Source organism: Camarhynchus parvulus, chromosome 13 (assembly GCF_901933205.1).
Source record: "Camarhynchus parvulus chromosome 13, STF_HiC, whole genome shotgun sequence".
In the NCBI taxonomy this organism is placed as follows: domain Eukaryota; kingdom Metazoa; phylum Chordata; class Aves; order Passeriformes; family Thraupidae; genus Camarhynchus; species Camarhynchus parvulus.
In genome coordinates this window covers 16037069-16064811 of record NC_044583.1, presented here as the reverse complement: position 1 = coordinate 16064811, position 27743 = coordinate 16037069, and the positions used below count along the sequence as shown (strand labels likewise).

The following is a 27743-nucleotide window of genomic DNA, read 5'->3' as shown; positions in this document are numbered from 1 at the left end:
ACAAACAGCAAGATAAGAACGGGTGACTCTATTTTTTATTATGTTTATTACTAATAATTTTGCCAGTTATGTATGAAGCAATCCAGGCCAGCCACCTGTCACTGTGAAAGGTTGTGCATGTAGCTGAAGAGAGTAGGACAAATTACAGAGCTGCAGGTAGGTAGACAGACGGATGAGGGGGGGTAAGTGCCTGAGCGGGGCCGCAGAGCAGCAGGACCGGGCCGTGGGACGGGAGCTCGGCACAGCCTCAGGAGCAGCGGCCGCGCCTCAGCAGCGCGCTCTGCCCGCGGGCACCCGCCTCCCCGCCTTAAATACCCCCCGCGCGCCGCTCCGCTGTCACGTGACAGCCACAGCCCCCTGGTATTGGACGGCGCAGACCCCTTCCCCCCCCCCCACGCGCGCGCCCGCCCCCTTGGGCCACGTGAGGGTCGAGTCACGCGATTTCCGGGAACCCGTCAGGAAGGGACATAAACAAACAAACCCGGGGCCGCATGGAGGGGCCGGGCCGGGCCGCGCGGGGCTGCGGCCCCCGCTGAGCGCCGTGAGTCAGGGGCTCGGGGGGCCCGCGGGGCTCCGGGGGGCTGCGCGGCACCGAGGGCGCCGGGGGTCGGGGGGCCCGGGTGGTCTGGCGGGAGGAGGCGGTGCCCCTGGGCAGGGGGCTGCAGGGAGGGAGGGAGAGAGAGCGGGACGGAGGTGTCTGCCCGGCTGTCGGGGGCAGCGGGACGGGGATGGTGCCAGCGGCCCCTCCGCTCCGCTTGCCCGCCGGGGGGGTGTGGCTGCCGGGGCCGCGGGAGAGCAGCAGCGGTGCGCGGGGGCTGTCCGGTCCCGGAGCGGGGCTTTGGGGCCCGGGGCCGGGCTGGGGGCGGTGAGAAGGGGCTGCAGGGACGGAGCGCGGGCTCTGCGGGGAGTTGTCGGCGTTGTCCCCTCCAGCCGCCGCCCGGCTGGAGCGGCCCGTGCCTTTACAAGGAAAGCGAGTCTCGCAGCGAGCGCCGGGGAGAGGAAAGCGCGGTCCTGCCGGGGGAGACCGGCCGCTCTGGGCGTGCGGGTGGAGGGGCTGTCCGGGAGGGGAGAGAAGGGTTCGGCAGATCCTGCACTCCTGCCTTTCGGGCTCGTAGTCGCCTCCTCCGTTTGCGACCTGTTTGAATGCCCGGGACGGCCGGGGGTGACCCGTGGCTGTGCGGGTTCTCTGTGCCCGGCTGTGTTGGAGCCCGACGGGCGGCTCCGCTGCGGGCTGCGGAGAAGAGGTGGCGGAGAGGGGTCACCGCTCTGCGAGTGCGGGGCAGGGCAGGACGGGACTGTCCCCGCTCCGGCGCGGCGTTTATGTAATGCCAGACCGGCGGGACGGCTGCTTGCTGCGAGCCGCGGCTCCGGGACGGGGCTTCTCCCCAGCAGCGCGGGTGCGCTCCGGCTGCCCGCAGCCCTGGCGGGGGTCGCCGGGCGGGGGCCGCCCCCCTCGGGACGCGGCTCCCTGGGCGGTGTGTCCGGCGCGGCGGGGCCGGGGGCGGCCGGGCGGGTGCCCGGAGCGGCGGGCGCGGCTCGGGGGTCGCAGGGCCGCGGCCGGGGCGGCGGGAGGGGGGTTTGTTTACATGTCGCCTCACCCTAGCTTGAAAGGGCCGCTGGGCGGGTGAGCGACGGGGTCGACGGCCAATGGGAGCGGGCGCGGCGGGGCAGGCAGCCAATGAGCGGGCGCGGAGGGCGGGGCGACGGCGGCCGGGGTAGGCTGCGCTGGGCGGCGGGGCGGCCATGTTGGCCGGAGGTGTGTTAGTGGGTCAGGGCCGGGCCGGGGACGCAGCGGGGCCGCGGGCACCGCGCGGGGCCGTGGCCGCGGGGCCGCCCGCCGTGCCCGTCCCTGCGCAGCGCTTTGCCTCAGGGGGTTGCCCCACCTGGGCGTCGGCTCCGGCCCGGGGCGGTGCCCGCGCACAGGGGGTCCCGTTCCCCGCGCTCAGGGGTCGATGAGGCGCGTTCCCCTCTCCCGCTCCCGGCCCGTCCCAGCAGATTTGGGTTATAAAACATCCGCGAGTTCCCCGCGCCGCCTCAGGAGCCGCCCGCGGGTCTCAGCGTGTCCCCACACGGGTGTCGGACACCCCTCCGTGTGTGCTCTAAGCTCACGCCGGTTCCTAGCCGGGAACACCTTGATTAAAACCCCTTGTGCCAGCGAGGACTCAAATCTTTATTATTTACCTTTATTATTTACCTTTGTCCCCAGCGTCCCCACCCTGGGCGTCGTTCCCCACCCGCGGCATCGCTGCCGTGCCCTCCCTCGCCCCGGCAGCCCCACAGCCCACGGCATTTCTCTGCCGGTGTCCGGGATAATTCCGCTGTCACACTCGGTATAAAACGCTCGGGGTTTGTTCAGGCTTCCCCGTGCAACAGGCTGCAGCTTGGAGCACTCAGCGCTGCCAGCCGAAATGTGCGATTCTCACTTAAAGTGATCGTGATCTTTCTGTCGCTGCCACTCCAGGGGTAACTTGTTGAAATCATGCTCCACGTAACACGGAGAGCAGAATCAGATTCTCCTATTATCTTTTAAACACTTCTAAATGTTTAAAGATTGTGTTTAAAAGGCCTCTAAGGTCGCTTCTGAGCATCCTTGTGGGGAAGGTTAGTTATTATTATTATTGTTAAATGTGTTTTCATAGTAAAAATTACAGAGAGGCAGATGCAGGTGCTTTAGAAATGTGGTCGATTTTTGTTGTTGGTTGCTGAAATGACAAGTCAGAATTTCTGTGGAAAATAAATCATAGAATCCCAGAATGGTTTATGTTGGAAGGGACCCTAAAGATTATTTAATTTCAGCCTCCTGCCATGGCAGGGACACCTTCCACTGTCCCAGGTGCTCCCAGTTCCATCCAGCCTGGCCTTGGGCCCTGCCAGGGATCCAGGGCAGCCACAGCTGCTCTGGGTCTGATCCTTCTGCAAGAAACCTTTCCTGCTAAAATAATCTCGGTGAGATTCCTTTTAAAATGCATAAATAACGGTAGCTCAGAGACCTCAGACATGTCCACAGCCAATAGTTCACCTGAGCCAAGAAGGAATTATTCTGAATTGATGGGAATATTCCCTGATAAGGGCAATCTGCAGCAGAGGCATCAGGCCCCCTGAGCATCCTCATCAGGTGGTTTTTAAATAGTGAGAGAGGCAAACAGCCTGTGAAGGACAGAGATTGAAGTCAGCATTAGCAGGAATTAATTGGAGAGAAACAGAAGCTTTTGTCCCACTAATAGATTGATGGGATAAATAAGAGAACCCACAGGTTTACATTTCCATGGCCTGCGTGTTGTGCTCTGTGATTTGCAAAGTTCAACTGAATATTTTAACATCAAACCTTGATCAGGAGATTTGACACTGCATAAGAAGTGCTTGAGGGTTGGCATTGGCATGAAAGCTAAACCAAAAGTTTTGTTAAAATTGTCAATTTAAAGTTTAGACCTTGCTATAAAAATCTCCCTGATTTTTTTTAATCCTTCTGGTTTTAAACTCTTAAGCCACGGGTTTTTTTACTTTTTGGACAATTTTGACTGATGCGCTTTTTGAATTTTCTGCTGGCTTTGAAGTATTTGGTACAGATGCCCCATTTCTAACAAGAGTATAGCAATCATAATTTCACAGTATGAAGAGTAGACCAGGCTGTACCGTTCCCTTCATCATAAGACTTGTGTTGTGTTTTATTTTTTCCTGGAAACTACAGAATTATTTTTTCTCTTAGTCTGAAAGACTCTGTCAAAAAAAAATATAGGAGCAGCCATCCTATCAGGCCTGGAGTAGAATATTGCTGGAGATTGGAAGCAGAATCATTTAATTTTGCTTTTGTTTTTTGCCTTTGCTTTCACCCCACTCTGATTCCGGGGAAAACTACAGCTAAAAAAAATTTAAATCTTAGTTTTACGACTAATTCTCATGTGCAAACAACTCTCCTTGCTCTGCAGTGTTATTTTAATAAGATTTATACTATGACTATTTTAAATTTAATATTTTTTTATTAAATCTGTTAAAATAGTTCTAATAAGTTTAACATGCTGCACATCCCACTCTTAGCACTAAAATAAGAATAAAATCTCAGTCTTTGTTCAAGAACATACAGAAAAGTGCTTCTAGTAGGAATATATTAATCTGGGCATAGTTGTTACAAAATATATGGATGCAGAATGTTTGTTAGTATAAAAAGTAATCACTTTGTTTTGCTTCTGCCTCTTGCACTATGGTCAATATCAATGCAAGGCTGGGATATAAACACAGGCTGGGCATGCACAGGTGGAGCAGCCCTGGAGAAGGATCTGGGGGTGCTGTGGCCAAGAGCTGGACCTGCCCTGGCCCCCAGGAGCCCCCCATGCCCTGGGCTGGTCCCCATGGGCAGCAGAGGGGCTGGGATTGGGCCCCCTCAGGTGAGACCCCACGTGCAGAGCTGCCCCAGCCCTGGCCCAGCACAGCCAGGAGCTGGAGCTGCTGAAGAGATCCAGAGGAGGCACCAGGGATCAGTGGGATGGAGCTGGGAGAGCTGGGGCTGTTCAGCTGGACAGGAGAAGCTTTGGGGTGACACAGTTGTGGCCTCACAGTGCCTGAAGGGAACCTACAGGACAGATGGAGAGAGATAATTTACGAGTGATGGGACAAGGGGGAATGGCTTCACACTGCCAGAGCAGGGTTAGATGGGATATTGGGAAGAAATCCTTCCCTGGGAGGGTGGGCACAGGGTACCCAGAGAAGCTGTGGCTGCCCCTGGAGCCCTGAAAGTGTTCCAGCCCCAGCTCCACTGGGGCTTGGAGCCATCTGGGACAGTGGGAGGGGTCCCTGCCCATGACAGGGGAGTGGAACCAGGTGATCTTTACTCTCCCTTCCAGCCCAAACCATTCTGTGACTCTGTGATTCCATCAGTTTCTGGGATCTGCTGTTTGCTGACACAGCTGGGGCACCCCCAGAGCTGGGAACTGACGTTGGCATGGGGGGTCCATGAGTTCTGTGCTGTTCTGGGGTGGGGTGTATGTGATTGCAGACCAGAGCTTCTCTTCAGAGCTGTCACTTCCAGGTCTTGAATTCTGTCTGCTGTGGGCGAGTAGGATTGGAAAAATACCATTGGAGGGGGAAGGGATGGTCAGTGCAGGAACGGGAACAGAGACAGTGAAGTAACAGTTTCTCTCTCCTGGAGGGAAGAGGCTTAGAAGAAGTGAAACTGTCTGAGTATCTTTAGTTCTGTTAAGTGGCAATGCTCCATCCGACTCAGGGTTTGGGGTTTTAAGCAGGTGTTGTTTTCTCTCCAGGACAAAAAATCATAGAGCATAATGCCTTAGATGCTTGTGCTGGCATTTTAGTAGAAATCCTTCATCAACGAGGGGGACTTGGCTGCTTTTGTGAGTCCAGGAATGAGACTGAGGTGGGTGGAAATACAGGAAGACATTTTAAAAGTGTCTTTGCTCACTGCTATGAAATAATAATAATAGTGCTAATAAACTTTGTGTCTTTGTGCTGGGGGAGAAAAGTAGAAAAAAATTTTTTAAGTCTGGATAATCATTGAAGAATCATGTAGAAAGAAAAAAAAAAGGAACATTATTCAGTAAACATTGATTGAGGTTGTAGAAGTCCTCCAAAGCCATTGAATCCAACCTGGGAGTGATTCCTACCTTTTCACGCACACCAAAGCCTGGAGTGCCATTTCCAGATGTTCCCTGGACACTCCAGGGATGGACCCCAGGCAGTCTGCATGTTCTCAGCTTGAAGACTGCCCCGAGCAGAGGGTGTTCTGTAACAGAAAACAAGTTGGCACAAACTGTGGAAGGAAAAAATTGTTTTTGAGAGACGTGCAGGAGAACTTTCATCTCCAAGTCCAGTATTTCATAAAATATCCAGATACCACAAGCAGTGCATGCTACTTAATGGTTCTCTCTAAGCACATGGTGTAGTTTTTGTGCTTTCTCTGAAATTCAGAGTTGACCATGAATGTTTCAGCCTGAGCATTTAGGTTTAGTACTGGCAGGCTCTCATGAGCTATTTTTTTATACCTGCATCAAAACTGTGCCTTTGACAAGCTGTGCTGTGTGATGCAGTCACCATCGTGAAAGTGTAATTGTTCCTGTAATGCACTTACAGCAGGCATTTAGCTGCTGGGATAATGAGCACTGTGCAGCCAAGAGAACAGCCCAGCCGTGCTCCATGTGCCTTTCCAGTGTTCAGAATACACAGCTGAACTGGGCCAGAAATAGCAACTTTCCTTACAGCCATGGTACAAATGATTCACACAGGTGACTGAGGAAGACTTTCAAAGGTGCTAAGCTAAAAGCTGAATTTTGGGGTTTTCTCTTAGAGGGGCTTCTCTGGAGGTGCTGTGCTGTGGCAGGAGGGTGTTTTAGTGGCCCAAGAGGCAGCCCATGCACAGGAGCTGCACTGTGTCCCCTAAATGCTGTATATTTGGAGTTTAGCTCCTGCTGCAGCCTGGGTTAGACCAGTAATCCCAGGTAATGCACCTGCTGCACCCCTGTGGGAAATTCAGTCTTCCTGGGCGTCCTGGAACCACTGTTCCTCTTCAGAAAGTAAATATTAAATACAGGGGATTGTTTTTAATTAGGATTTGTCATTAGATTAATTAGATGTTAACTCTACAAAACAGGCTTTGGATCCTTGTTGCTGGCTGATGGGATTTTAACCAATGTACATGTGCATGCCTCCATCAGCAGCCCAGATTTTAAATGTTAGAGAGACACAGCTGTTCCTGAGATCACAGATTCATGGAATGGTTTGGGCTGGATGGGACCTTAAAGATTATTTTATTTTAACCCCCTGCCATGGGCAGGGACACCTTCCACTGTCCCAGCTTGCTCCAAGCCCTATCCAGCCCAGCCTGGAACACTTTCATGGACGGGGCAGCCACAGCTTCTCTGGGCACCTGTGCCAGGGCTCCTCACCCTCACAGGAGGAATTCCTTCCCAATATCCCATCTGGCCCTGCTCTCTGTCAGTTTGAAGCCATTCTCCTTGTCCTGTCACCCCATCCCTTGTAGAGTCCCTCTCCATGTGTCACAGGCTCATCCAGGAGCAGAGCTGGGCACTGATGTGACTCCAGACCTGCAGGCACAGAACCAGCTCTGGGCCTGGCTCTTTAATCACCTTAATCAGATTTCCTTGCAGGCTGTTTGTTGCCAGAGGAGCAGGCACCCTGCCCGCTGTTCGGGCTCTGTATTCCACCTGTCTCTGCATTTGGGGAGGGCTGATGGAAGGCATTAATGGAAATTGTCCTCAAGTAGAAATTCCTGCTATATTTATCTTCAGTAATTCTTCGTGCTGCTGTACTTGAGCTCTGCCACAGCTCTTTTAGTTCATTCAGAGCTGCATTCATTATAGATAACACAACAGCTGGACTATTCTTTTCTAACTCAGTCTTGGGCTGAAAGTGCCAGTAATGATAAATTCTGTAAGAATGGGACTTTAACTGCAGTCTACAAATTGCTTTCCTTCACAGCAAGTTCTGATTTGACGCCTGTGCTCCCATATGTGTCATTGACTTATGCCATACATCTTTATTTACCAGTTTGTGAAGAAGCACTGGTAGGTAGGTGTAAACAGCAGGAGGCTTTTAATGGTGACCTTGATCTTTCTGGGAGATTTGAAAAGCAGTTGGAAGCAGGGCTGTTTTTTGGGAGCGTGAAGGATATCTGGATTGTGCAGCTCCCTGAGGCAATGCCTTTCTTTTCATGGCCTCACTGTGTTTTCCCCCTCCGCAGAGCTGCTGAGAAAAATCCTACATTGTGGAATAGTTGACTAGATCCTACTGGGATTCAAGTCACATTTAAATATTAATATTATAAAATATCAAAAATTAAATAGAAAGAGAATTACAGGATTAATTGGGTTAGCTGATACACTGCTTTGACCTGAGAGGACATGCGCTGGCATTCTTAAATAGTGCAAGAAGTTTATCACTCCAGTCTTGGAGATGGTAAAAGTATTCTGAGCCTTTAATGTTTGCTCTGAGGGTTTGGAAGTGATCCAAAGTCTGGCACCTGGAACTGTTGGTGTTTGGTACTGAAATCAGTGTCAGTAGAGATGAAGTTTCACCCCCTTTGCTGGCTGTGTGTGGAACAGCTGAGGCCCGTGTTCTGACAAAAAACACAACAAAGAATAGCCAGTGAAGAAGCAGCAGACGTTTCTTTTCTTTGCCCTTTGTATCATGGAGAACTCTGGCAGTGTCCTGTGAATGCAGGAGGTGGTTTGGTGGTGATGTCAAAGCATTCATCTGATGTGCTGATGAAAAAGGCACCAATCTGCATGGAAAGAAAGTGTTCAGGTATTTAGAATCATAAGCTTGCCTCTCTCTTTGTGCCTGAGAACATCCCTGTGTTTGTTTTGAAGAACAGACCCTTTCTCTAGCCCAGGTGAAGTGACTCAGTCATTCCTGCCACGTCCCCACCTGGGAAGGACCATCCTGCTGTGGAGTGGCCTTTGCTGGGTGAAGGGAGATGGGGCTTGCTGAGGCACAAACTTCACTTTAAATGCCACTTTTAAATAAGTAAAGGGTTCCCTGGGGGTTTTGGAGAAAGGAGCTTTTCTCCCAAGAACTGGCTCGTTCACCACGGGCCCCTGTGAGGAATGGCTGCTCTGGCAAGGGGCAGCAAGGGTTCAGCTGAGAACTCCTGTGGAACTGGACCTGGAACTGTTGTTCTTTATATTCCAGCTGCTCTTTGCAAAGCAGGCTGTTTGATAAGCAAAGACTTCTTTGCATAGTGTCTGTTTTTACCACAGTCTGATAGTCCATATGCTAAAGAGGCCAAAGTAGCTGAGATGCCATCTGAAAGTGGGAATAATCACGGGGAGGCTGTCATGTGCTGCTGGGGGAGGGTTCTGAGCTGTGGGAGAACACTTAGAGTTTACTATTTGTTTTTAAAACAGGAGAATAAACACAGCCTGAGCAGATTGCACCAAAGTCTGACTTAGGAGCAATGCTGAGTGAGGGTTTTCCTCACACTGTTCTAAATGCTGGGTTAAGCTCAGAAGAGTCATTAGACAAACATCTGAAGTAGAGCAGGTCTGTAGAAACTCCTAAACTGGTAAAACTACCAGTAAATAAATTGGTCCAATTTCAACATGTGCCTTACTTGAATTAATAGAGAAGGTATTTTATTAGACAGCTGTGAATTTGGCAGTTTTTAATTTGTTCTCTTGGGGAAATCTGTCTCTTCTGCTCTGCTGGATGATTCCTGTGATCCTCTACCACTAGATGTTGCTGTGTGAGTGATTGATGTAATCTTATCTGATGCTGGATGGATTCATCCCTGAAGAAAAGGAGGAGATACCACTGGAAACAGCATTTCTGCCTGTTTTGAAATTTGTATTTTGAGACTTTTGCCTGAGACATTTTTAGAGTTTATTGGCTCTGTTACATTAGTCATAGAGGTTGTCTATCTCCTGGATACCCAGCAGTGTGCTGATTATTGTTCCCAATTTGGCAGGGTTTTCTCCTCAGGTGTGTCTGTAGAGCTGCTGGTCTCAGCAGAGACGAAAAAAAGGCAACAAAATGTAACTTGGCCAAAAATGGTTTTGCAGCAACTCTGTTCTGTAGCATCTGTGGCTTTTCATTCAGTGAAAGATGGCAGGGGAAGAAAATTTCTACACATTCCAGCATGAGAAAAAATCAATTTTCAGGGGAAATTCTTGCCTTTGACTGTTTTTAAGCTTTCACCTTGGTGGTGAAGGATTACTCACCTCCTTGGGGGTTTGCTGTGTTTATTCTGCACAGAAGTCGACAAATAGGAAAGCTCCATCAGGGTGAACTGAACTTATCCTAAAGAAAAATTTCATTGCATGGATGGTGTAAACTCCCTGAGACTGAAGTAAAGCTGGAAAGGAATCTACAAGTGAATAAAACAAGAAGTTTGGAATTGGATTTGGGGAATCTGGGCTTGGAAATGCCTCAGGTAAGTCTGCTAGGATTTTATTCACTTCCGTAAATAATTTTGCCTCTGTTTAAGAACAAATCTGGCCAGCACTAGGAGGGAAGATGTGTAGGAGATTAAAGGATGTACATTTTGTAGGGTCTGTGGCAGAAGCAGTGGTGCTGCTCTTGGTGCTGTGTTTGTTCAAGCTTCAGCCACGTTGTCTGTGGGTGAGGGAGGATGCCTGGAGAGCAGAACAGCCTTTTATTACTGCAGTGATTCACCCTGAGCACACTCAATGACTTTCAGCAGCACAGTCTCTGCCTTCCCAGCCCTCAGGGGGAGAGCGTCTAGAAGAGAAATTGAGGGCTGGAATTAAATGTAGCAGAAGGCCTTGCTGCCCATTCCCTGCATGCCCAGTCATCCTGCATAATGCTTTTTTGGCCAAATTTCACTTCGTTCTTGAGAGAGAGGTAACAATCTAGATTTAGTTGTCATAAATCTTGCTTTCCTTACAATTTTATGTGGAAGTTTTATGAGTTCTAATGGCTCTAAACACAGTCAACACTGCTTTAGTACAAAATTATTTGTATTAGAGGGACTCCCAGATCTTGCCAGGACTGGCCCTCATCTTCCACAAATGCCAACATATCCCAAAACTTGGCTAACATAAGATTTTCAAAGCATCAGGAAAGAATGAAGGAGCAGTGAATGCTTTTGTAGCTCTGATGGATAGAAATGTGTCCTGTGATTGCTCCTGCATGTTGTCAGCTGCTCCTGAAGCATTCTCTGGCTCTGGGGAATGATGTGCTTATCTGTGGTGGCAAAAACCTTCTGAGACCAGGAGGAATGGTGATCCTCTTTCTGTTTGTTGAAGATGAAAATGTGCCTTTTCATATCATGTTTGAAAGTCTGTCCACTGTGTTGTAGCCCAGTGTGAGTGGAATGGACCCTCCTTTTGGGGATGCCTTTCGGAGCCACCTGTTTTCAGAGCAGACTCTGATGAGCACGGATCTCCTGGCGAGCAGCTCGGATCCAGACTTCATGTATGAGCTGGTAGGTCATCTCAGTGTGCCCACAATTTCATCTCCTCACCAGTTCCTGTAGGAATAAAGGGGTATTGGTTCAAGAATGGTGGAAAATTATTCATTATTGCTGGCTGCTGATTAGGGAAGAGCTGGAGTCTTGTCCAGCAAGTGTGGTGCTTCCTCAGCAGGCACTTCTACAAACAGGCTCAAATCCACCTTCACTAGTGTTCCAACCCTGTCCAGCCTGGCCTTGGACACTGCCAGGGATCCAGGGGCAGCCACAGCTGCTCTGGGCAGCCTTGCCAGGCCATCACCACCCCCACAAGGAAGAATTTCCCCTTGCTATGTTCTGCTTTACCCAAGGTGTGAATGCAGAGGGAAGGGAAATAAAAGTTGACTCACAAGCTACTTGTATAAGCATTTCCTTTTTCATTTTCTCCCTGCGTCAAAGGAGAAAGGTCACTCATGGTCATTAATTGGTCGTGTTAGATTGAGGTTTTCCAGGAACTGGTAAACTCAAGTGTATTCTGTTAAGCACACAGCAAAGATTGACCTAGATTATAGAGATGCTTGTGATGTCTTTCATATTTTAAATACATGGATATTGGTACTTGTTTAGTTCCTCGTGAGCAGATGGATTTGCAATAGCAGGAAAATAGAGTCTTACAGGAAGAGCAGTGTCTTTAGAAAGACCTGTTGCTGAAGCACAGGAGCTGAACTTCATTCTGACCTTCAAAAGAAGCTTTTAGTTGAAAGTTGAGGTCTCTTCCTGTGTCACCAGTCTCTCATACTTCACTGGAATTGAGGTTTCCTTACCAGATTAAGGAGAGGAAAGAGATGATGGATACTTTTTTTGGTATTAATTTTAACTTACCTTATTGTGCATAGGACAGAGAAATGGACTATCAGCAAAGCTCCAGGGACAACTTGCTTTTCATGGAGGACTGCAAAGACCTTGAGAACTTGGAGTCTTTTACGGACATCCTGGACAAAGAAGCTGCTTTCACCTCCAGGTGGGAGCAGTGGGATACCTACTGTGAAGACCTAACTAAGTACACTAAATTAACCAGCTGTGACATCTGGGGAACAAAAGAGGTGGATTACCTGGGCCTCGATGACTTCTCAAGCCCATACCAGGATGAAGAGGTGATAAGCAAAACACCCACACTGGCTCAGCTGAACAGCGAGGACTCCCAGCCTGTCTCAGATTCACTTTATTACCCTGATTTGCTCATTAGTGTAAAACAAAACCCTTTAAATCCTTTGTTACCTGGCAAAAAGATGGCGAGCAGAGCAGCGGCGCCGGTCTGCTCCTCCAAGAACGTTCAGGCCGAGGCCGCGCTGTCGGACTGTGCCCAGAAGGCCAGCAAGGCTGGCAGCCAGCCTGCTTCCAGCACACAGATCATGGCCAAGACCAACGTGTACAGCAGTGAAAAGGTGAACATTCACGTTGAATGTAAAGACTATGTTAAAAAAGCAAAAGTAAAGATCAACCCCTTGCCGCAGAGCAGGCCGGTGCTGAGCCAGGCGCACGCTGACGCGGCCAAGGAAAACACCTGCTACTGTGGGGCTGTGGCAAAGAGACAGGAGAGAAAAGGACTCGAGTCCCCCCATGCTCACAGCACAACTCCTGGTTTGCCTTTTAAAGAGACTCAAGAGCTGCTCCTCAGCCCTCCCCAGGAGAGCCCAGGGCTGGCTGTGGGGGAGAGCAGCCTTTCCGCCAGCGCCTCCGTGTCGGACTCCTCGCAGAAGAAAGAAGAGCACAATTACTCTCTTTTTGTGACAGACACTTTGGGTGAACAGTCAGCCAAAGCAGAGCCCGAGGAGGAGGAGGAGGATGAGGATGATATTGAAGATGAGGACCATGATGAAGGGTTTGGCAGTGAGCACGAGCTGTCTGAGAACGATGATGAGGAGGAGGATTACGAGGACGATAAGGACGATGACATCAGCGACACCTTCTCAGAACCAGGTACCAGCAGGGCTGGGCTTTGGTGACGTGGGGGTTGCTGGGTTTGTCCTCTGAGTGGGAAGGAAAGCTTTTGAATCCTGGTAGTTACACACGAGCAGCGCTGATCTTAAGTTGTGAACTTTCCTCCCACGTTTTCGAAGTGCTTTGCAAAATGCAATTTATTCAAAGTATGCAAAGTCTCTGTTGCCCTGTTTCATGAAAAACTGCACAAACTGTGGTTGTGCAACAAAAATAATGATAGAGAATACAGGAAGCCCAGCTGTAGCCTGAGGTTAGAGCAGCTGCCTGCAAGTGTGGCCTTCTTTTTTATTGTAGCTCTCTGGTAGGATGTGCAGAACTTTCTAGCACTTCTCATAGCAGTGAATTTATCCAGAGTTGGATCTGTCAGGATGAAATCACATCCTGAGCGAAATGATTTCATAATTATTTAAGTCCTACTTTCAGGTACAGTTTTTCCACAGAATCCATAGAGTGACTGAAATTAATAGAATTATTTCTAGGTGGTTTCAGCAATAACACTTAGTGGGGCTTCAGAGGATATGGAATTCCTCTCTCCTGCCTTTAAAAATGGAGTTCTAAGAGCAGGAATAAGACTTAACCTTCACCTAGAATGTAGCAAAACAGTAATATTGTATAAAAAGAAAATCTGCACAGGATTGTAACCAAGTATTAATTTAATTTCATAAAGTATTACAATATTCACATCTTATAAATGCCCTGTAGTAGAGAATAAGAATTAAAGTATTCAGACATTTGGCAATATGTAACTTCAGGGGGATAAAGCAGCTGAATTTTTTCCTTGTTGAGAGCAGCAGCTTCCCTAAAGCTTGTCAGTGTTTGTCATAATGAACTCTCAGATGAAATTATTTTCTAATTAGATTTCCTGCGTTGGCATTAAACTCGTTAAGCATTCTGCCCTTTATGCTACTTTCACATGCACACAACACATTTTTATTAACATTTTGAAGCCTCTTCCTCCCTGCTGGAGTGAACTCCCTCTGCTTTCTGGGGCCCTGAGCAGCTGTTCCAGCTCTGCAGCCCGTGGGGGATGTGTTGCACTGGGAGCCTGGGATCCCTGAAAAAGAGAGGTTGTGTTAAATGCTGTGGGTGGAATTAATTAATTAATGATTTTACTGACCAGCAGTCCACATTCTGCAGCAGTGGCTGAGGATCTGGGCTTATCCAAGCTTGCCAAACCTTTCCATGAATGAAGCCTAAAACCATTCACCTCAAATGTGGTGATATTAGAATTTTATAATCTATTCTGTCTATTTTAGAAAATAACATCTCCAGCTATTCTAATCATATCACTTTTGTATTTTGTGTTGCTTTTTTACCTCTAAAGGTAAATACTGTGTGTTAAGTATCTAAAAATAGGCACAGCACAGGAAAATTAAACCTTCCACAGGTCTGAAAGCAAAATCAGTTGGTATTTTGAGTGAGGATGTAATTTACTGAAAGGACAAAAATCTGCTATTTATTGCTGACCCTCTAATGTTTTTTTATACATAATTTGCTTTCGGTTATTCTTCATGTATGCTTTTAGAGTGAATGAAATGCTTTCTTCAAGTGTTATCTGAGGAAATATTTAGATATAGTGAAGGAAAAATAGCTAAAAATGTGATTGGCTCTCAGACAAGTTTGGGCAACAGTGTTTTTATTATCACCATGATACAGATTTAGCAAATTTGGTCTCCTGCAAAGGTAGTTTATTATGGGAATTACCAGCCCAGGCCTTTTCTAGCATTTAAATGTGGTGGGTTTGCTATTACTGAGTATATTTTTCTTATTTCATTTAGTAGAAAGATTTTTAAATTACTGTTAGTCAGGAGATTGCAGAAATGGGAAATGCAGCAATTTCTTCAGTTGTCAGTAGCACTGGAGAAGAAATGAGTGAAAAGTGCTCATGGAGACACAGAGGTTGTTTTCAGAAGCTGCATTAGGTCAGTGTGAGCCCCTGGACCTCAGCTGGGGGAAGCACTGGGAGTGATTTGCCAGAAGCCCCTGTGGTGCAGGGCTGGAGAGCAGCAGTTCCCTGGGTTTGTTCAGTGGGGCTATTTTCGGGTTTCACCTGGTGAGAGTCACGTGCACCCTGTTCTCTGTTCTGCTTCATTTAACCCTGGTGAATTTAAACCCAAAACCACAGGGAGGGATGTGAAGAAAGACTTTTAGGAAGGGTTTGTGAAGGGCTTCAGAGTTCAATACAAGAACCTTTTGAGATTTCTTAGAAGCCTGGCCTGCTGTGTGATCTTTGCACAGAGGAGGAATAAATACAGAGCAGAGCAGCTGAACAGTTTGTGTGTTAGCTTAGGACACTGCTCTGGGTTCTTTTATGTCACTTTATCATGGCAGCAGGTCAGTGTTGGCCTTGCAAGGCAGGATGTATTAAGTCAATGTAATTGAAGTTGCTAACTTAATTACAGTTTAAATAAGCAAACAGGAAGTCCTGATTTTAACCTTGTTGTACATTTGTACACTTCAGCTCTTACAGAGATTTGTTTTCATTGGTTGGATTAATTCTATGTTATCATGAAGATGGGCTCCATTTCTATATTTCTGTATAATGAGTTACATAGCTTTTTTTTTAGGTGGAAAGTCCGTGGGCTTTTTGAGTGTTTTGATACTTATGTCAAACAGCATTTGAGTAAAATGGAGCTACAGTTACAAATATTTATGGTATTTGAAACTGTATTTCATGTAAATTGGCACTAACTTTGGCTATACAGCACAAATGTTTTATAAAGCATGTTTCATTGTTTGATTTGCCTTTAAAATCCTGCCTTTCCAACAAACCAGAGAACCTGAGAAAATGAGTTGATGAAATTAAGAAAACAGAACTTCAGGATGGGTTTCATCCTTCTGCATACCTGACTTCTTTGGGTTACGATGTGAGAGACAGACCAAAGCAAGAAAGTTTGTTTTTCCTCTTTCAACTGGTTTTACAAGTGCAAACAGACTAATTGAATGGACTGTTTTAAAAGGAAGAAAGTGTTCTTTGTGCTGTTGGAAGATGAAGCAGAGCTGAACCATATGGGATCAAGGCTTGCTAAGCCTGCAGTCCATGCATGGGTGGCTTTTCCTTTAGCTCCATCACAGTATGTGATGTTTAGAAATTCTCCTTTTTGAGTAAATGTAAACTAATATTTCGCATTTTAGCACAAAAGGTCGTGCAGTGGTTTGAGATTTTTTTAAACCTTGGTATAGATTATTTTCTAAAGCATACTTGGGGTTTGAAAACCTGTGGTTTGGGTTTACATAGTTATGGTAAAATATTTCTGTGATGTGGGCAGTGGCATTACAGTTTCTATGTCCTTCGTGAGCAGTTCATGATATTAAGTGCATCATAATTCACCTCTAAAATATTATACAGCTTTGCTGAGGATCATTTCTTCTCATACCACTAAAGAGGAGGAAGAGATTGAACAGTGGGTCCAGATCCCTTCAACTTAGATGGTCCTTTGGTCACTGTCCTGATAACAGAGCCCCTTTCTCCAGCCTAGGAGGGATCAGTGCTTGGATTTATTCCCTGCAGGTCTTGGACTCGGGAGCAGCAGGAGTTGGACTCAATCCTCTGGCCCTCTTCCAACTCAGAGTGTTCTATAATTGAATAATTTTTTTCTTTATTGTCTTTTGCTAATCCATCTTTATTTAATCTGCTTCTCTTTCCATGCTTTTTGTCAAATGTGGAGGTGAGTTAGGATTGTGTTCCTGCCAATTCATGGGGAAAATTGTCAGGATGGGTGAACATGGTCCAACATTTGCTGTCTGTACTTTGCACTACTGGGATTGTGGGGAACTACAGCTTTGGGAGTCAGAGAACATAAAGGGACTTTAAATGCATAAATAATTCTGTTTTTTTCAACTAATGAAGGCCCATCAGTGGCTCAGTGTCTACCCTGGATTTAAGGCAAGTACCCAAGAGCAGTCGATGCTGGAAACCAAGTGTTAGATAATGCAAAACAGAGCTGGCTGTGGTTTTGCTCTCAACTTGAATCCTCAGTCTGCTGCTAAAGGGCTACAAACAATTCTGTCAGCAGTATGTAAACAACTCCCTGCATCCTTTTAGGGTATGAAAACGATTCTGTGGAGGATTTGAAAGAAATGACTGCGATCTCCTCTCGGAAAAGAGGCAAGCGAAGATACTTCTGGGAGTACAGCGAGCAGCTGACACCATCCCAGCAGGAGAGGATGCTGAGGCCCTCTGAGTGGGACAGGGACACCCTGCCCAGCAACATGTACCAGAAGAATGGGCTCCACCATGGTAAGAAATCCTCATTCTTGTCACAAATGACTGTATTCCCCTTGTGACACCGTCAGCAGCCAAGTTCCCCTCCCTGTGAGTGCTGGGAAGTTCTGGCCATGAAAGCTCAAGCACTGTAAATCTGTTACTCTGCAGTGCCCAGGGAAGGCACAGTGAGCACACAGTAGGGACTTTCAGTGTAGTTTCTTCCAGAGGAGTGTGGATGAATTGAGGATTGTGACTTCCAAGGGCTCTCAGTGGAAACCCCGAGAGTTCAAAGCTTTCTCAGTGTGATACTGTAAATATTGGATGGGGACTTGACTGATGTTTGCTGCTCGTGGCTGTTCCTGTCAGTGCTGCCTGTGTTAGCAGGAGGCTGGGAGGGCTCTGGGCTGCCAAGTTCAGGGGACTGGTATGAGCTGAGGACAAGCACTGAGGCACAACTGTCTCTCTCTGCTCCTCCCTCCTTGTTTTCCCCCTGTGAATGCAGCACAGTGAAGCAGTTACTCCTCTGGGAATAAACTATTTCCTTAAGATGCCCTCTTAGAAACTTAAACCAGTTGCTCTAATAACTGATTTATTCCCAGTGAGCAATTACTGCACCACAAACATGATTAACATCACCCAAAACAAACCACTCTTAGGGGTATTTTTGTTTTCTTCTCACAGGACCTCTTTTAGGCTGCTCCATTTGATTTTGGCTTTGAAGGAGCAATTTAAACCAACTTCCCTGGTTGTAAGGTTAATGTTCCCTTAGAGTTGAAAATTACTGCCTTTAACATGGCAATTGGCCTTCTCTTAAATCAGAAGGGTTTTTTTGTGGTTGTTGCTGTTACCTGTAGATTTATTCAGGGAAGAAAACATTTTTTCTTTGAATGTCCTTAGTTTTTAAAAGCTTCTTTATCCTGTAGTGAAATAGCAGTACGTAAAGTCCCTATCACTGCTCTTTCTCATGATGGAGCTCTGAGCAGCCTGGCCTAGTGGAAGGTGTCCTTGCCTGTGGCAAGGGGGAGGAAAAGATGAGTTTAAAGTCCCTTCCAGCCCAAACCATTCTGTGATTCCATTATTTTATATTTGTTATCCAACATCAAATAACCAAATGTGCTCTAAGGACTCAAACCCACAGACACTTGGCCACTTGACCTTTACGTCAAGTGCAAAACCAGGCCTTAAATACCCTCAAATACATATAATAGAAAGGGTTAATTGGCATTTATGTGGATTATTTCATTTCAGCATTGTTGAAGATTTTTTCAGCACCAGGCCTCAGCACTCTTTCTTCGTACAGGACTTTGGCAATAAGATTATTTAGGAGTTTAATCCACTGGAGTGTGCAGGAGGGTATTTTGACTGCATATGAGTTAACAAGTTTCCAGCTGCAGCAAAACAACAGGGTTTGAACTTGTGACATACATTTTTCAGCAGAGTTGTGTGTATGCTCTCTGTCACATCCAGTGGCCTTGCCAGCAGTATTTGCTCTTATCTGATCTGGATAGAATATGAATTGTACAAAGCTCTTTGTGTGGAAATGCTTTTTCTATTGTGAGAGGCCACGGGGATCACCTGATTCCGGCCCATTCTTCTGCATTGAACAAAGGAACTTAAACTGCACCCAAAAAATGCCTATTTGAGTGTTTTCTCACAGGTTTGTGTATGTATTATGTCACTTCCCTACCCCATTTTTTTTCATATTTAAAACAGGAAAATATGCAGCAAAGAAGTCACGGAGGACTGATGTAGAAGACCTGACTCCCAACCCCAGAAAACTCCTTCCAGATTGGTAATGAGCTGAGGAAGCTGAATAAGGTGATCAGTGACCTGACACCCGTCAGTGAACTTCCCTTAACTGCCAGACCCAGGTCAAGGAAAGAAAAGAACAAGTTGGCTTCCAGGTATGCATTGGGTAAAGCTGCAGGCATGAGAAAATTGGGATTGCTGCAAGTGAGTGATAAAGATCCAAATAATTTTTGCCTAAAGAAATTCTGCTTTGTGTGGCAGCTTCTGCAATGGGAGTTGCAGTTTATCAAATGGGAGTTTCCAGTTTATCAAATGGGAATTTCCAGTTTATCAAAAAGCAGGGCAGCTGACACCTTGGGAGCTGTGGTTTGTCTGTCCCCTAGATAAGGATGTGTTTCCACTGAAATTGGCTTCCTTAGCTGTGGGGCAAACAGCTGGGACAGTGGCAAATTCCACAAGTGTCAAATGTGAGCAAATGCAGGTAGCAGAGTGTTTTCAGTGCAGCTGAGTGAGGATGGATGAGTTTGTGCATCACGGCTCTGGGAGGGTTGCTTGATGAGTTCATGTGGCTCTTACTACTCTGGAATTTCTGGTAGTGCTCTAATTCTTCCCCTCTTCTTGCCATAGGGCTTGTAGACTAAAAAAGAAAGCCCAGTATGAAGCCAATAAAGTTAAACTCTGGGGTCTCAACACGGAATATGGTAAATACAACTCTTCACATCTTCATTTTTCTTTCGTTTGGGCAAGTCTGTGTTTTGCACTGTGATGTAACCTGGCTCATAAAGGAAAGAGTTGGTACCAACCCAGCAATTCTGGTGCTACAAAACCAGCTCATTGAATGAAATGAATGTAACTTGGGTTGCCTGCAATGTTGAACTACTTTGCAGGTGTAAATTATGTAGATGTATGCATGTTCTCTAAATATTTTTGAAAATATTTGTTATATTTGATGTAAACTATTACATTTAATTTTACAGTAAGTGTGATGTGACACCTTTGACACAGATAGCTGTGTGTGGGTAACTGTGAATCCCTTCCAGGGGAGTGTGATGTAAAGCTAATCCTTTTTTTTTCTTTGCAGATAATTTACTCTTTGTCATCAACTCCATTAAACAAGAAATAGTTAATCGGGTGCAGGTACCTAAAGATGACAGAGGAATCAACATGGAACAAAAGTTGAACATACTTATTAAAGACACTCTTGGTAAGCAGTGAACTTTGTGTATTTACCTGGGTATGAGGATATAGAATGGTAAATGTCCTGAGGAGCCCCAAAGCTCATCCTCTTCCACCAGAGACACCTTCCACTGTCCCAGGTGGCTCCAAGCTCCAGTGTCCAACCTGGCCTTGGACACTTCCAGGGATCCAGGAGTAGCCACAGCTTCTCTGGGCACCCTGTTCCAGGGCCTGCCTACCCTGCCAGGGAACAATTCCTTCCCAATATCCCATCTAACCCAGCTCTCTGGCAGTGTGAAGCCATTCCCTGTGTCCTGAACCTCCATCCCTTGTAAAATGTCTCTCTCCATCTTGTTGTCCTACTCTGGGACTGTGAGGCCACAATGAGGTCACTCCAAAGCTTCTCCTCTCCAGGCTGAACAACCCCAATTCTCCCAGCCTTTCCTCGCAGCTCTCTGATCATCCTGGTGCCTCCTCTGGGCTTGCTGTATTTGATTGCAGAGAATTTCTGATACAGAGGAACAAATGAACCCTTTCCTGATTCCTTTTGTCCCAACCAAAGTGTCCCCTGGCTTTGGTCACCTGTCTGTAGTGATGTCTTGTGAAGGCTGAGCTAGAGCAGAGGCTGGACAGAGCTAAGGAATAAAGCAGGGATTTATTAAAAGGATCTCCTCCATGGATCCACCTTGGGCAGCACATGGATCCACAGGGCTGCACCCAAGATGAACCAAAATGGCCCCAAAATGCACAACCGGGCACAGGGTCTTTCACTGTGATCAGTTCTGCTCCGTTTGCATCTTGCAGTTCATTGTCCCATTCCAGCTTTAGCCCCTGCAGTCCCATCCTTGTTTTTCTCTCTCCAGCCCACGGTGTTTGTGCTCCTGGGGCTGAGATTTGGATCATTTGTCCTTGGTGCCCAGCTGGAGCAGGAATTGTTTTGTCTCCCTGCTCTGTGCAGAGAGCTCAGCAGCCCTTACTTTGAAGTTCAGAACTGCACACTAAAGCAGCACAGAATCTGAAAAATAGAAAAGCTAAAACCTGAGGCATCAGTAGGAATGTGCCATGAGCAGTGACCTGAGAGCAGCTTCTCTTCCCTCCCTTTCAGGACTCCCTGTAGCTGGACAGACGTCGGAGTTTGTGAACCAGGTGCTGGAGAAGACGGCAGAGGGAGACCCCACGGGCGGCCTGGTGGGGCTGAGGATACCCATGGCCAAGGTGTAGGGCAGGACTGAGCTGCTCCTGGGGCAGGTTCTGCCTGTGCTGCTGAGTTCCTCGCTGTAAATGGCATTCTGGTCTGCATGTCAGCTTAGCATTCTGTAAACACTCACCTGTAGGTTCCATTGGTTTCAAGTAACAGTGTAGGAAAACAAATCACGGCGTGGTAGAAAATGCTGCAGAGCATTTTTGGACCATAAACTAGATAGTTTCGAAGCTGCTTCAAGCTCAAGGGCAGAAATGAGAGTTCTCTTTCAAATGATCTAGGACCAGAATATATCACTTTTGTTTTAGAAGCAAAAACATGGATTTGCTAGAGAAAGTGTTTTGGCATTTGCCAGACATTGTGACAGGTTTATGGTCCAAGTGAAGTAAGAGGAAGCATTTTTTTGGTGAAGCTGTCAATGTAGGGAGTTTTTTTGTTCTTTTGTTTTTTATTTTTTATTTTTCAATAATTGGATTTTCTTTCCTTATTCTTAAAAAAACCAGTAAGCTTTCTTTGCAACCATTAACTTGTACATAGCACACGCAGCATTAGAGCTAGTGTGCCATATAAGACTTTAGTTTTCTGAGCTTAATAGAGTATTTAAATGTCCGTGCAAGCAAGAGAAAAAAAAAGTATATTCTTTGTGCCTTGTATTTTGTGGGGAGAGCTATCAGTATAAGCTGGTAAAGTTTTGTATGAAGAAAACCCTGAGGGGCAAAACCGAGCTGTATAGATGGTGAGATTTTAGGTTTTAATGTATTTGTTCCAGCTCTTAAAAATTTTTGAATGTATATAGGAATATGTTGAAAATGTAGATATATGCCACAGAGTCTATGTATTGTATAAAAGATGGCTCTAGAAAACTCAATTTCGGTACTTTGGCCGGAAGAAAACAAATACTTGCACATTAATGCGATTGTTTATTTTTGTACCAAAGACAAATGCAACTGATATGGCAAACTGCCAGTCTAAGTAAAGTTTTGCACAGCTTATATGATACTGTACTGAATGTAAAAACAAAAGAAAAAAAGAAAAAAAATTAAAGGTCAGGGTTAGGGATCTTACTGAACTGTGAATTTTTTTGTTTGGGTCCAATTATCTACAGAAGGAGCATTCATACATAACAATATTATTTTGCTGTTCTTGTAGTTCGCTTCCATGGTAGATAAGTTGGTGGCCGTCTTGGAGTCTTTAAATCTTTTTTCTCTGCACTTACTATAGGAGATTTTAATATATTTGGATTTTAGTAAGCTATTGGTAAAATAGTTTTCGACTTTGAGAATTTAAAAAAAGAAGTATTTAGCTTGTTGTAGTATACTTCCACCAAACAACCAAAATAAAATTATTTTTATTGTAACGTGTATATATGTAAAGAGGAAAAAAAAAGAGCTACAAATATCTAATTCCTTAGTTGCCACTTTTCCAGTTGATGTATTATTATGCATGTGATGTTTCCAAGGATCAACACAGGCTTCAAACAAAACAAAAAAAAAAATTTATAGACTTTTATATTTTTGTACAGGTATTTCGAAACTAGCTTCTTCAGACTTATATGTGACTTATTCTTGTTAATTCAGTAGTTTCTATGATTGAAGAATATTAACACAAAGTTCTTATTTGCTCTTCTGCTAATAAGAGTTGGCTTTGTAGTCAGTGTTAACGTACAGATAAAAGCTTTAGCCTTTGATGAGAAAGTCCTTTATCTCAAGGCAAGATCATTCTCTGGTTTCATGGACCCCCCCCTCCTTTTCCTCCCTGTTCTTTCCCTATTTAAAGATGACAAAACACTGTTTACTGAAAATAGAAATACCAAATATTTTCAAATGTAGCTGCTGAAAAAAAAATGCAAAAGTCCATGAAGGCTTTCTCCCCACTCCCTTTGGGGAATTTCTCCACTTCGTTTCTAGTTTGTCTGAGTTTGTTTGTACTGTGATTACTTTTTGTTTATAAGTAGATTATTTTTATATCCAAGATTGTACTATAAGAGAAAAAAGCCTGAATCGGTAACAGTGCAGGAAAAGTGGCCGGTGAAAGTGGTGGCCCTGCCACACTCACAGCTTCCTTTGTACCTAAACACTTTGGAAGACTCAAAAGGGAGGAGGAGGCCAAAATACCACTACTGAGCTGTACAGAAAGTCTTTCCTACAAGAGACTGAACAAATACCCAGGGCAATTTAGGCAAAACTCTGTAAATCCACTTAAGGCTTGCAAAATCTGAGTGGAATGTGGGTGTTTTCCTTTGAGGCGTTTGTGGTGGTGGTGTTGTTGTTCAGGTGAGGTGAGAGTTGGCTGCTGCTTTCCACGGTGGGTCTGGTGTATTCCTCTTGTTCTTGTGGAGCTGCCCAGGGCCCCCAAAACCCCGATAGAGAATGTGTCCTGTGAGGTGCAGGCTGTGCCTGAGCAGGGCTGAACACAGAGCTTGTCCCTGTGCTCCAGCCAAGCCCTGCAGGCCAGGCAGCATCTGAACATGGAGAGAGAGAGCAGTTTGAAATCAGGTAAAAACTTCTGGGACAAATTCAACTGACAAGGTATTTAAAACCCCCCTTTCTCTTACTGCCTGGGAATCCTGGGCAACACACAACTTTATAGCTTTTTATTTTTGTCTGAAAACCAGACTATGATTTTGGTCTCGCATTTCAAAGTAGACTTTGAATCTTTAGTGAGTTCCATATCCTCGCATTTCAGTGTTTCCTATGTATTATTTTAAGTTAAAGCTTTGAAATAGTTGAGCTTTTTAATGTTGACACTTTATTTTGTAACTATTTATATGTATGTATATCTTAGAAAAGCACTTTGTTTAAAAAAAAAAAGAGGAAAAAGAAAAAAAAAAGAAACTGCATTTTATATGATTCCTGCCACTTGCTGCTAACTCTGGGCTGGTCAGAATGCTGCAGCGATACTTGAGATAAATAAAACCTGGCAGTAAAATGTAGAGTAAAGAGAAGACCTTTTGCTGGTTTAACTTTATCATAAAGGTGACATAGGCAAGCTGTGCAGCTTTACATTTTAACCAGGGGACTCTGTGGCATTTAAACCGTCTAGAAATGGTTGTACTTTAATGCCAGTAACAATCTGCTTCCTCTAGTGTCATTAAAATATATACATTTAGTGTATACTTATCACAAACAAAAATCTTATAGGGTATAAAAACCAACAAATGTACATGTTCTGTTTTTTGGCAATTGTGGCATGCGTTTTGGGGTGATCTTTAGAGAAGACCATTTTCTAAAGATTTTCAGTGTTCATAGTATGTGGATCTTAACGAAGTCCTGGGTTTTTTGGTTTTTTTTTTTTGTTTGTTTGTTTGTTTTTGAGTGTAGGCATTGTGAATATTCACTTTTAATCCTATATCCAAAAACAATGATCTATTTTTTGATTTAATACAACCAGAAAGCTCTTCCTTTTTCTGATACACTGGATTCTCTAGGATTTGTTTCCATATTAAAAGCATGCTGTCATAACTGCTCTTGTCGAGATCTCGTCAGTCTGAACGTAGGTGCCACACTTGGAATCGATGGGCTGCTTGTTCTGCTGTACCATGTATGACCCTCGTCCTTCCCCTCCCTTCATGACAGATGATGATGTGGCTTTATATTGTGCCTTACTTGTACATCTAGAACTAAGTGTTTTTCATTCCCTCTGAACTCGTCAAAGCTTCTGAGGTGGAATCAGAGCTGATTTAAGCGTGCTGGAGCGAGTGCGGACAGGGCTGATTTCAGTTTCTCTCAGTAGTCCTTTTGTATTTCTGTGGAAGACCAGTTTTTGAATGGCCTTGCAAAACGTGGGGGTGCTCTTGAAGGGTGTTTTTAAACCCAAAACCCCTTTTGCTAACGCTTCCTTTTATGGTTTATTGAACACATTTACTGATATTTGGTGAGTACTTTTGTTTTTTGGGATGAGAGAGACTTACTACTAAAGCTATGTTTACGTGTGGATGGGCTGGATTTTCTTATTATACCAGTTGAAATCATTGTGATTTAATAAAGTTGTATTGCTGTAAAGCTGATGTGAGAGTCAGGCTCAGCTGTGTTCAGTTCCTAATTTCTAGATTGACATTTTTCCATACTAAGAGGGCCAGGGAAAAGTTGGGGCTTTTAAAAAAAGCAAACAAACAAAAAACCAACCTGAAACGGATGAAAGGTCTTTTAACTAACCTGAAAGCAAACTGACACTTTGGAAATGTAAAGGTGTCAGCTTAAAGTTTATTTTTAAAAGACACCCCCCAATATTTATCTAATATTTGCCTGCATTAATGAAACAGCTTATTCACAGCTATAATGACTAGATGTGCTTTTCCATAAATCATTTAAACATAGCTTTTTTTTTTTAAAGAAGCCCTAAAAGGTTTTATCAGGAGAATTTCCAAGGGTTGTATCCAAGCTGCCTCCAGCAGAAATAGCAAATAGCAGTTCTGCTCCTCAAACGTGCTTGCTCGTCTTCCTGAAATTCTGCTGAGGCACAACCCAGTTCTGGACCGTGAATGTCAGGATCTGTATTTGGCCTTGAGACCCGAGTTTCAAGAGTGCATCTAAGCATGATTTGATTTTCTTTTGAAGTTGGAGGCTTCAGTTGGAATCACCTAGTGGAGTGTGCTGCTAGATGTGGTCTTGGCTTGTTGACACAGCCTTGCACACAGCTGAGGTTTATTTTGTTTACCCCAGGGATCGTGTGAAGTACATTTCAAACAGTTGCTGCCTCAGTGACTGATCCTTCTTGTAACTGTATTAAGGGCATTAGTCTGTTGAGAAAACACCACTCTTGAATATCTCCCAATGTAAATTGGGATTCTTCAATGTCATTAATCAAAGATGGCACTTTCAGGCTGTATCTTCTTTGCAGCAAACAAAAATCTCTGTCTTTCTACAACTTGCATTTCACAATATGCCATGTTTTCCCTCCAGTGCTTCGAGAAGGTGTCTTTGCACTCTGAATATAATCCTCAGCCTCTTAGACATCCATGAACTTCCATGGGAGCAAATACTGACTCAGAATTTATTGTGTTTATAACAAGCTGTGGAGCTAAAAGTGGAACCAGAGCTCTTTTAAGCCACACTTGCATTTTTTTGTTTCCCCCATTAAAAAAAAACCAAATTCCAAACTTTTTAGATCATTGTTAAGAGTTTTTTCTGGAGTTTAAAGTAGTTTTTAGTTGAGTATATTTAAAGTCAAATTTGCGTGACTTAACAAGCTCCTGTAAGGAGAACTACTGGATTGGCTTTTCTGGTGTTGGAAAAAGCACATCCCACCCTATAAACATCTTCTGATTAGGAAACAGAACCTAGTACAAAAAGTTAATTTTAATCTCTCTTATAATGATGGATATTCATACATTCTGATTGGAATCACCTATCTTCCCAGAGTATTACATAAGGAAAACTTCTTGCTCAGTATTTGTGGTTGGGTGAACTCTTAAGGCTGATGGCACATGCAGATTCAAAAAAAAAAAAAAAGGCATTTTAAACAAAACATAAAACATGGCATCCTGTTCTGCCTATGCTTGGGGTCATGATTGTAATGCTGTCCTTGGTATTCTATAATCAACTTCCAACTGGAGCTCAGAAAAACTTACTGAAAGTCTTGTCTCTGTTAGAAAATAAATTTACCTTGTTCAAAGCATGATCTGTTAAGAGTTGCAATGTTAAATGTTGGTTAATAGTTGTGCAGTTTTATTTTTTTTGAAAAGAGGCACAATTAAACTATTGACTTTGTTTACTCTGTCATCCCTTGATCCCTAGCACTTCTATTCAGATACAAGTTCATCAATGTATGCAACATCCTTTGTAATTTAAAATAAAAATTGTGGAGGAAATCTTGTCTTGAGTCATTGTATGTGTGGAATGATAGTGGATGGCTTCTGCTGCTTTGATCTAAGTCCCTGACATCTTGATATTTCCAGGAACTTTCCTTTGGAAGGGATGACAGCTAGGTAAGGAAATATCTGGGTTTTCCTTCCTCACGCTCAGCTGCCTCGCAGCACTGGTGGGTCGGTGTGGGAGCATCTGGAGAAGCTGGGTCAGCGCCTGGAGAAACTGCTCCCTGCAGCTCCTGTGGAAATGGTCTGAGGGCAGAGGGAAGGACACAGCACCAGGGGTGAGCGTGTGAGAAAAGCAAAGAACATTGCCTGCTTCTCATTTTCGGGGTGCAGAAGTGACCCCGTGTTCCCCCACCCTGCTCCTGACCAGTGTCAGCCTTGGCCAGGAGCCCAGGTAGGCTCTTGGATGTAAACCTGGAACTTCTCCAGGGGAATCTTCTGGCTCTGCACAACTCCCGACAGGAGGAGACGGTTGGAGGGAACAGGGTCAGGAGGAGAGGGAACGGCCTCAGGCTGGGCCAGGGCAGGCTCAGGGTGGGCACAGCAGGGATTTCCCCATGGAAAGGGGGCTCAGGACAGGCTCAGGGTGGGCACAGCAGGAATTTCTCCATGGAAAGGGGGCTCAGGCACTGGAACTGCCCAGGGAGGTTTGGAGTGCCCATCCCGGGAGGTGTCCAAGGAAGGGCTGGAGGTGGCACTCGGTGCTCTGGGCTTGTGACAA

The 27743-nt window shown here is 45.3% G+C and overlaps 1 protein-coding gene across 1 annotated transcript; it reads left to right on the top strand.

Moving 5' to 3' along the window:
- The first annotated feature begins 320 nt into the window (after window positions 1-320).
- Window positions 321-27100, top strand: CREBRF (CREB3 regulatory factor). The gene is given in 10 exon segments (XM_030957623.1): window positions 321-541; window positions 9721-9898; window positions 10787-10912; window positions 11773-12856; window positions 16923-17117; window positions 18798-18868; window positions 18870-18988; window positions 19461-19534; window positions 19915-20037; window positions 21115-27100. Coding segments are annotated over 9 exon segments (1917 nt in total). The 5' UTR covers window positions 321-541; window positions 9721-9889; the 3' UTR covers window positions 21231-27100.
- The last annotated feature ends 643 nt before the right edge of the window (window positions 27101-27743 follow it).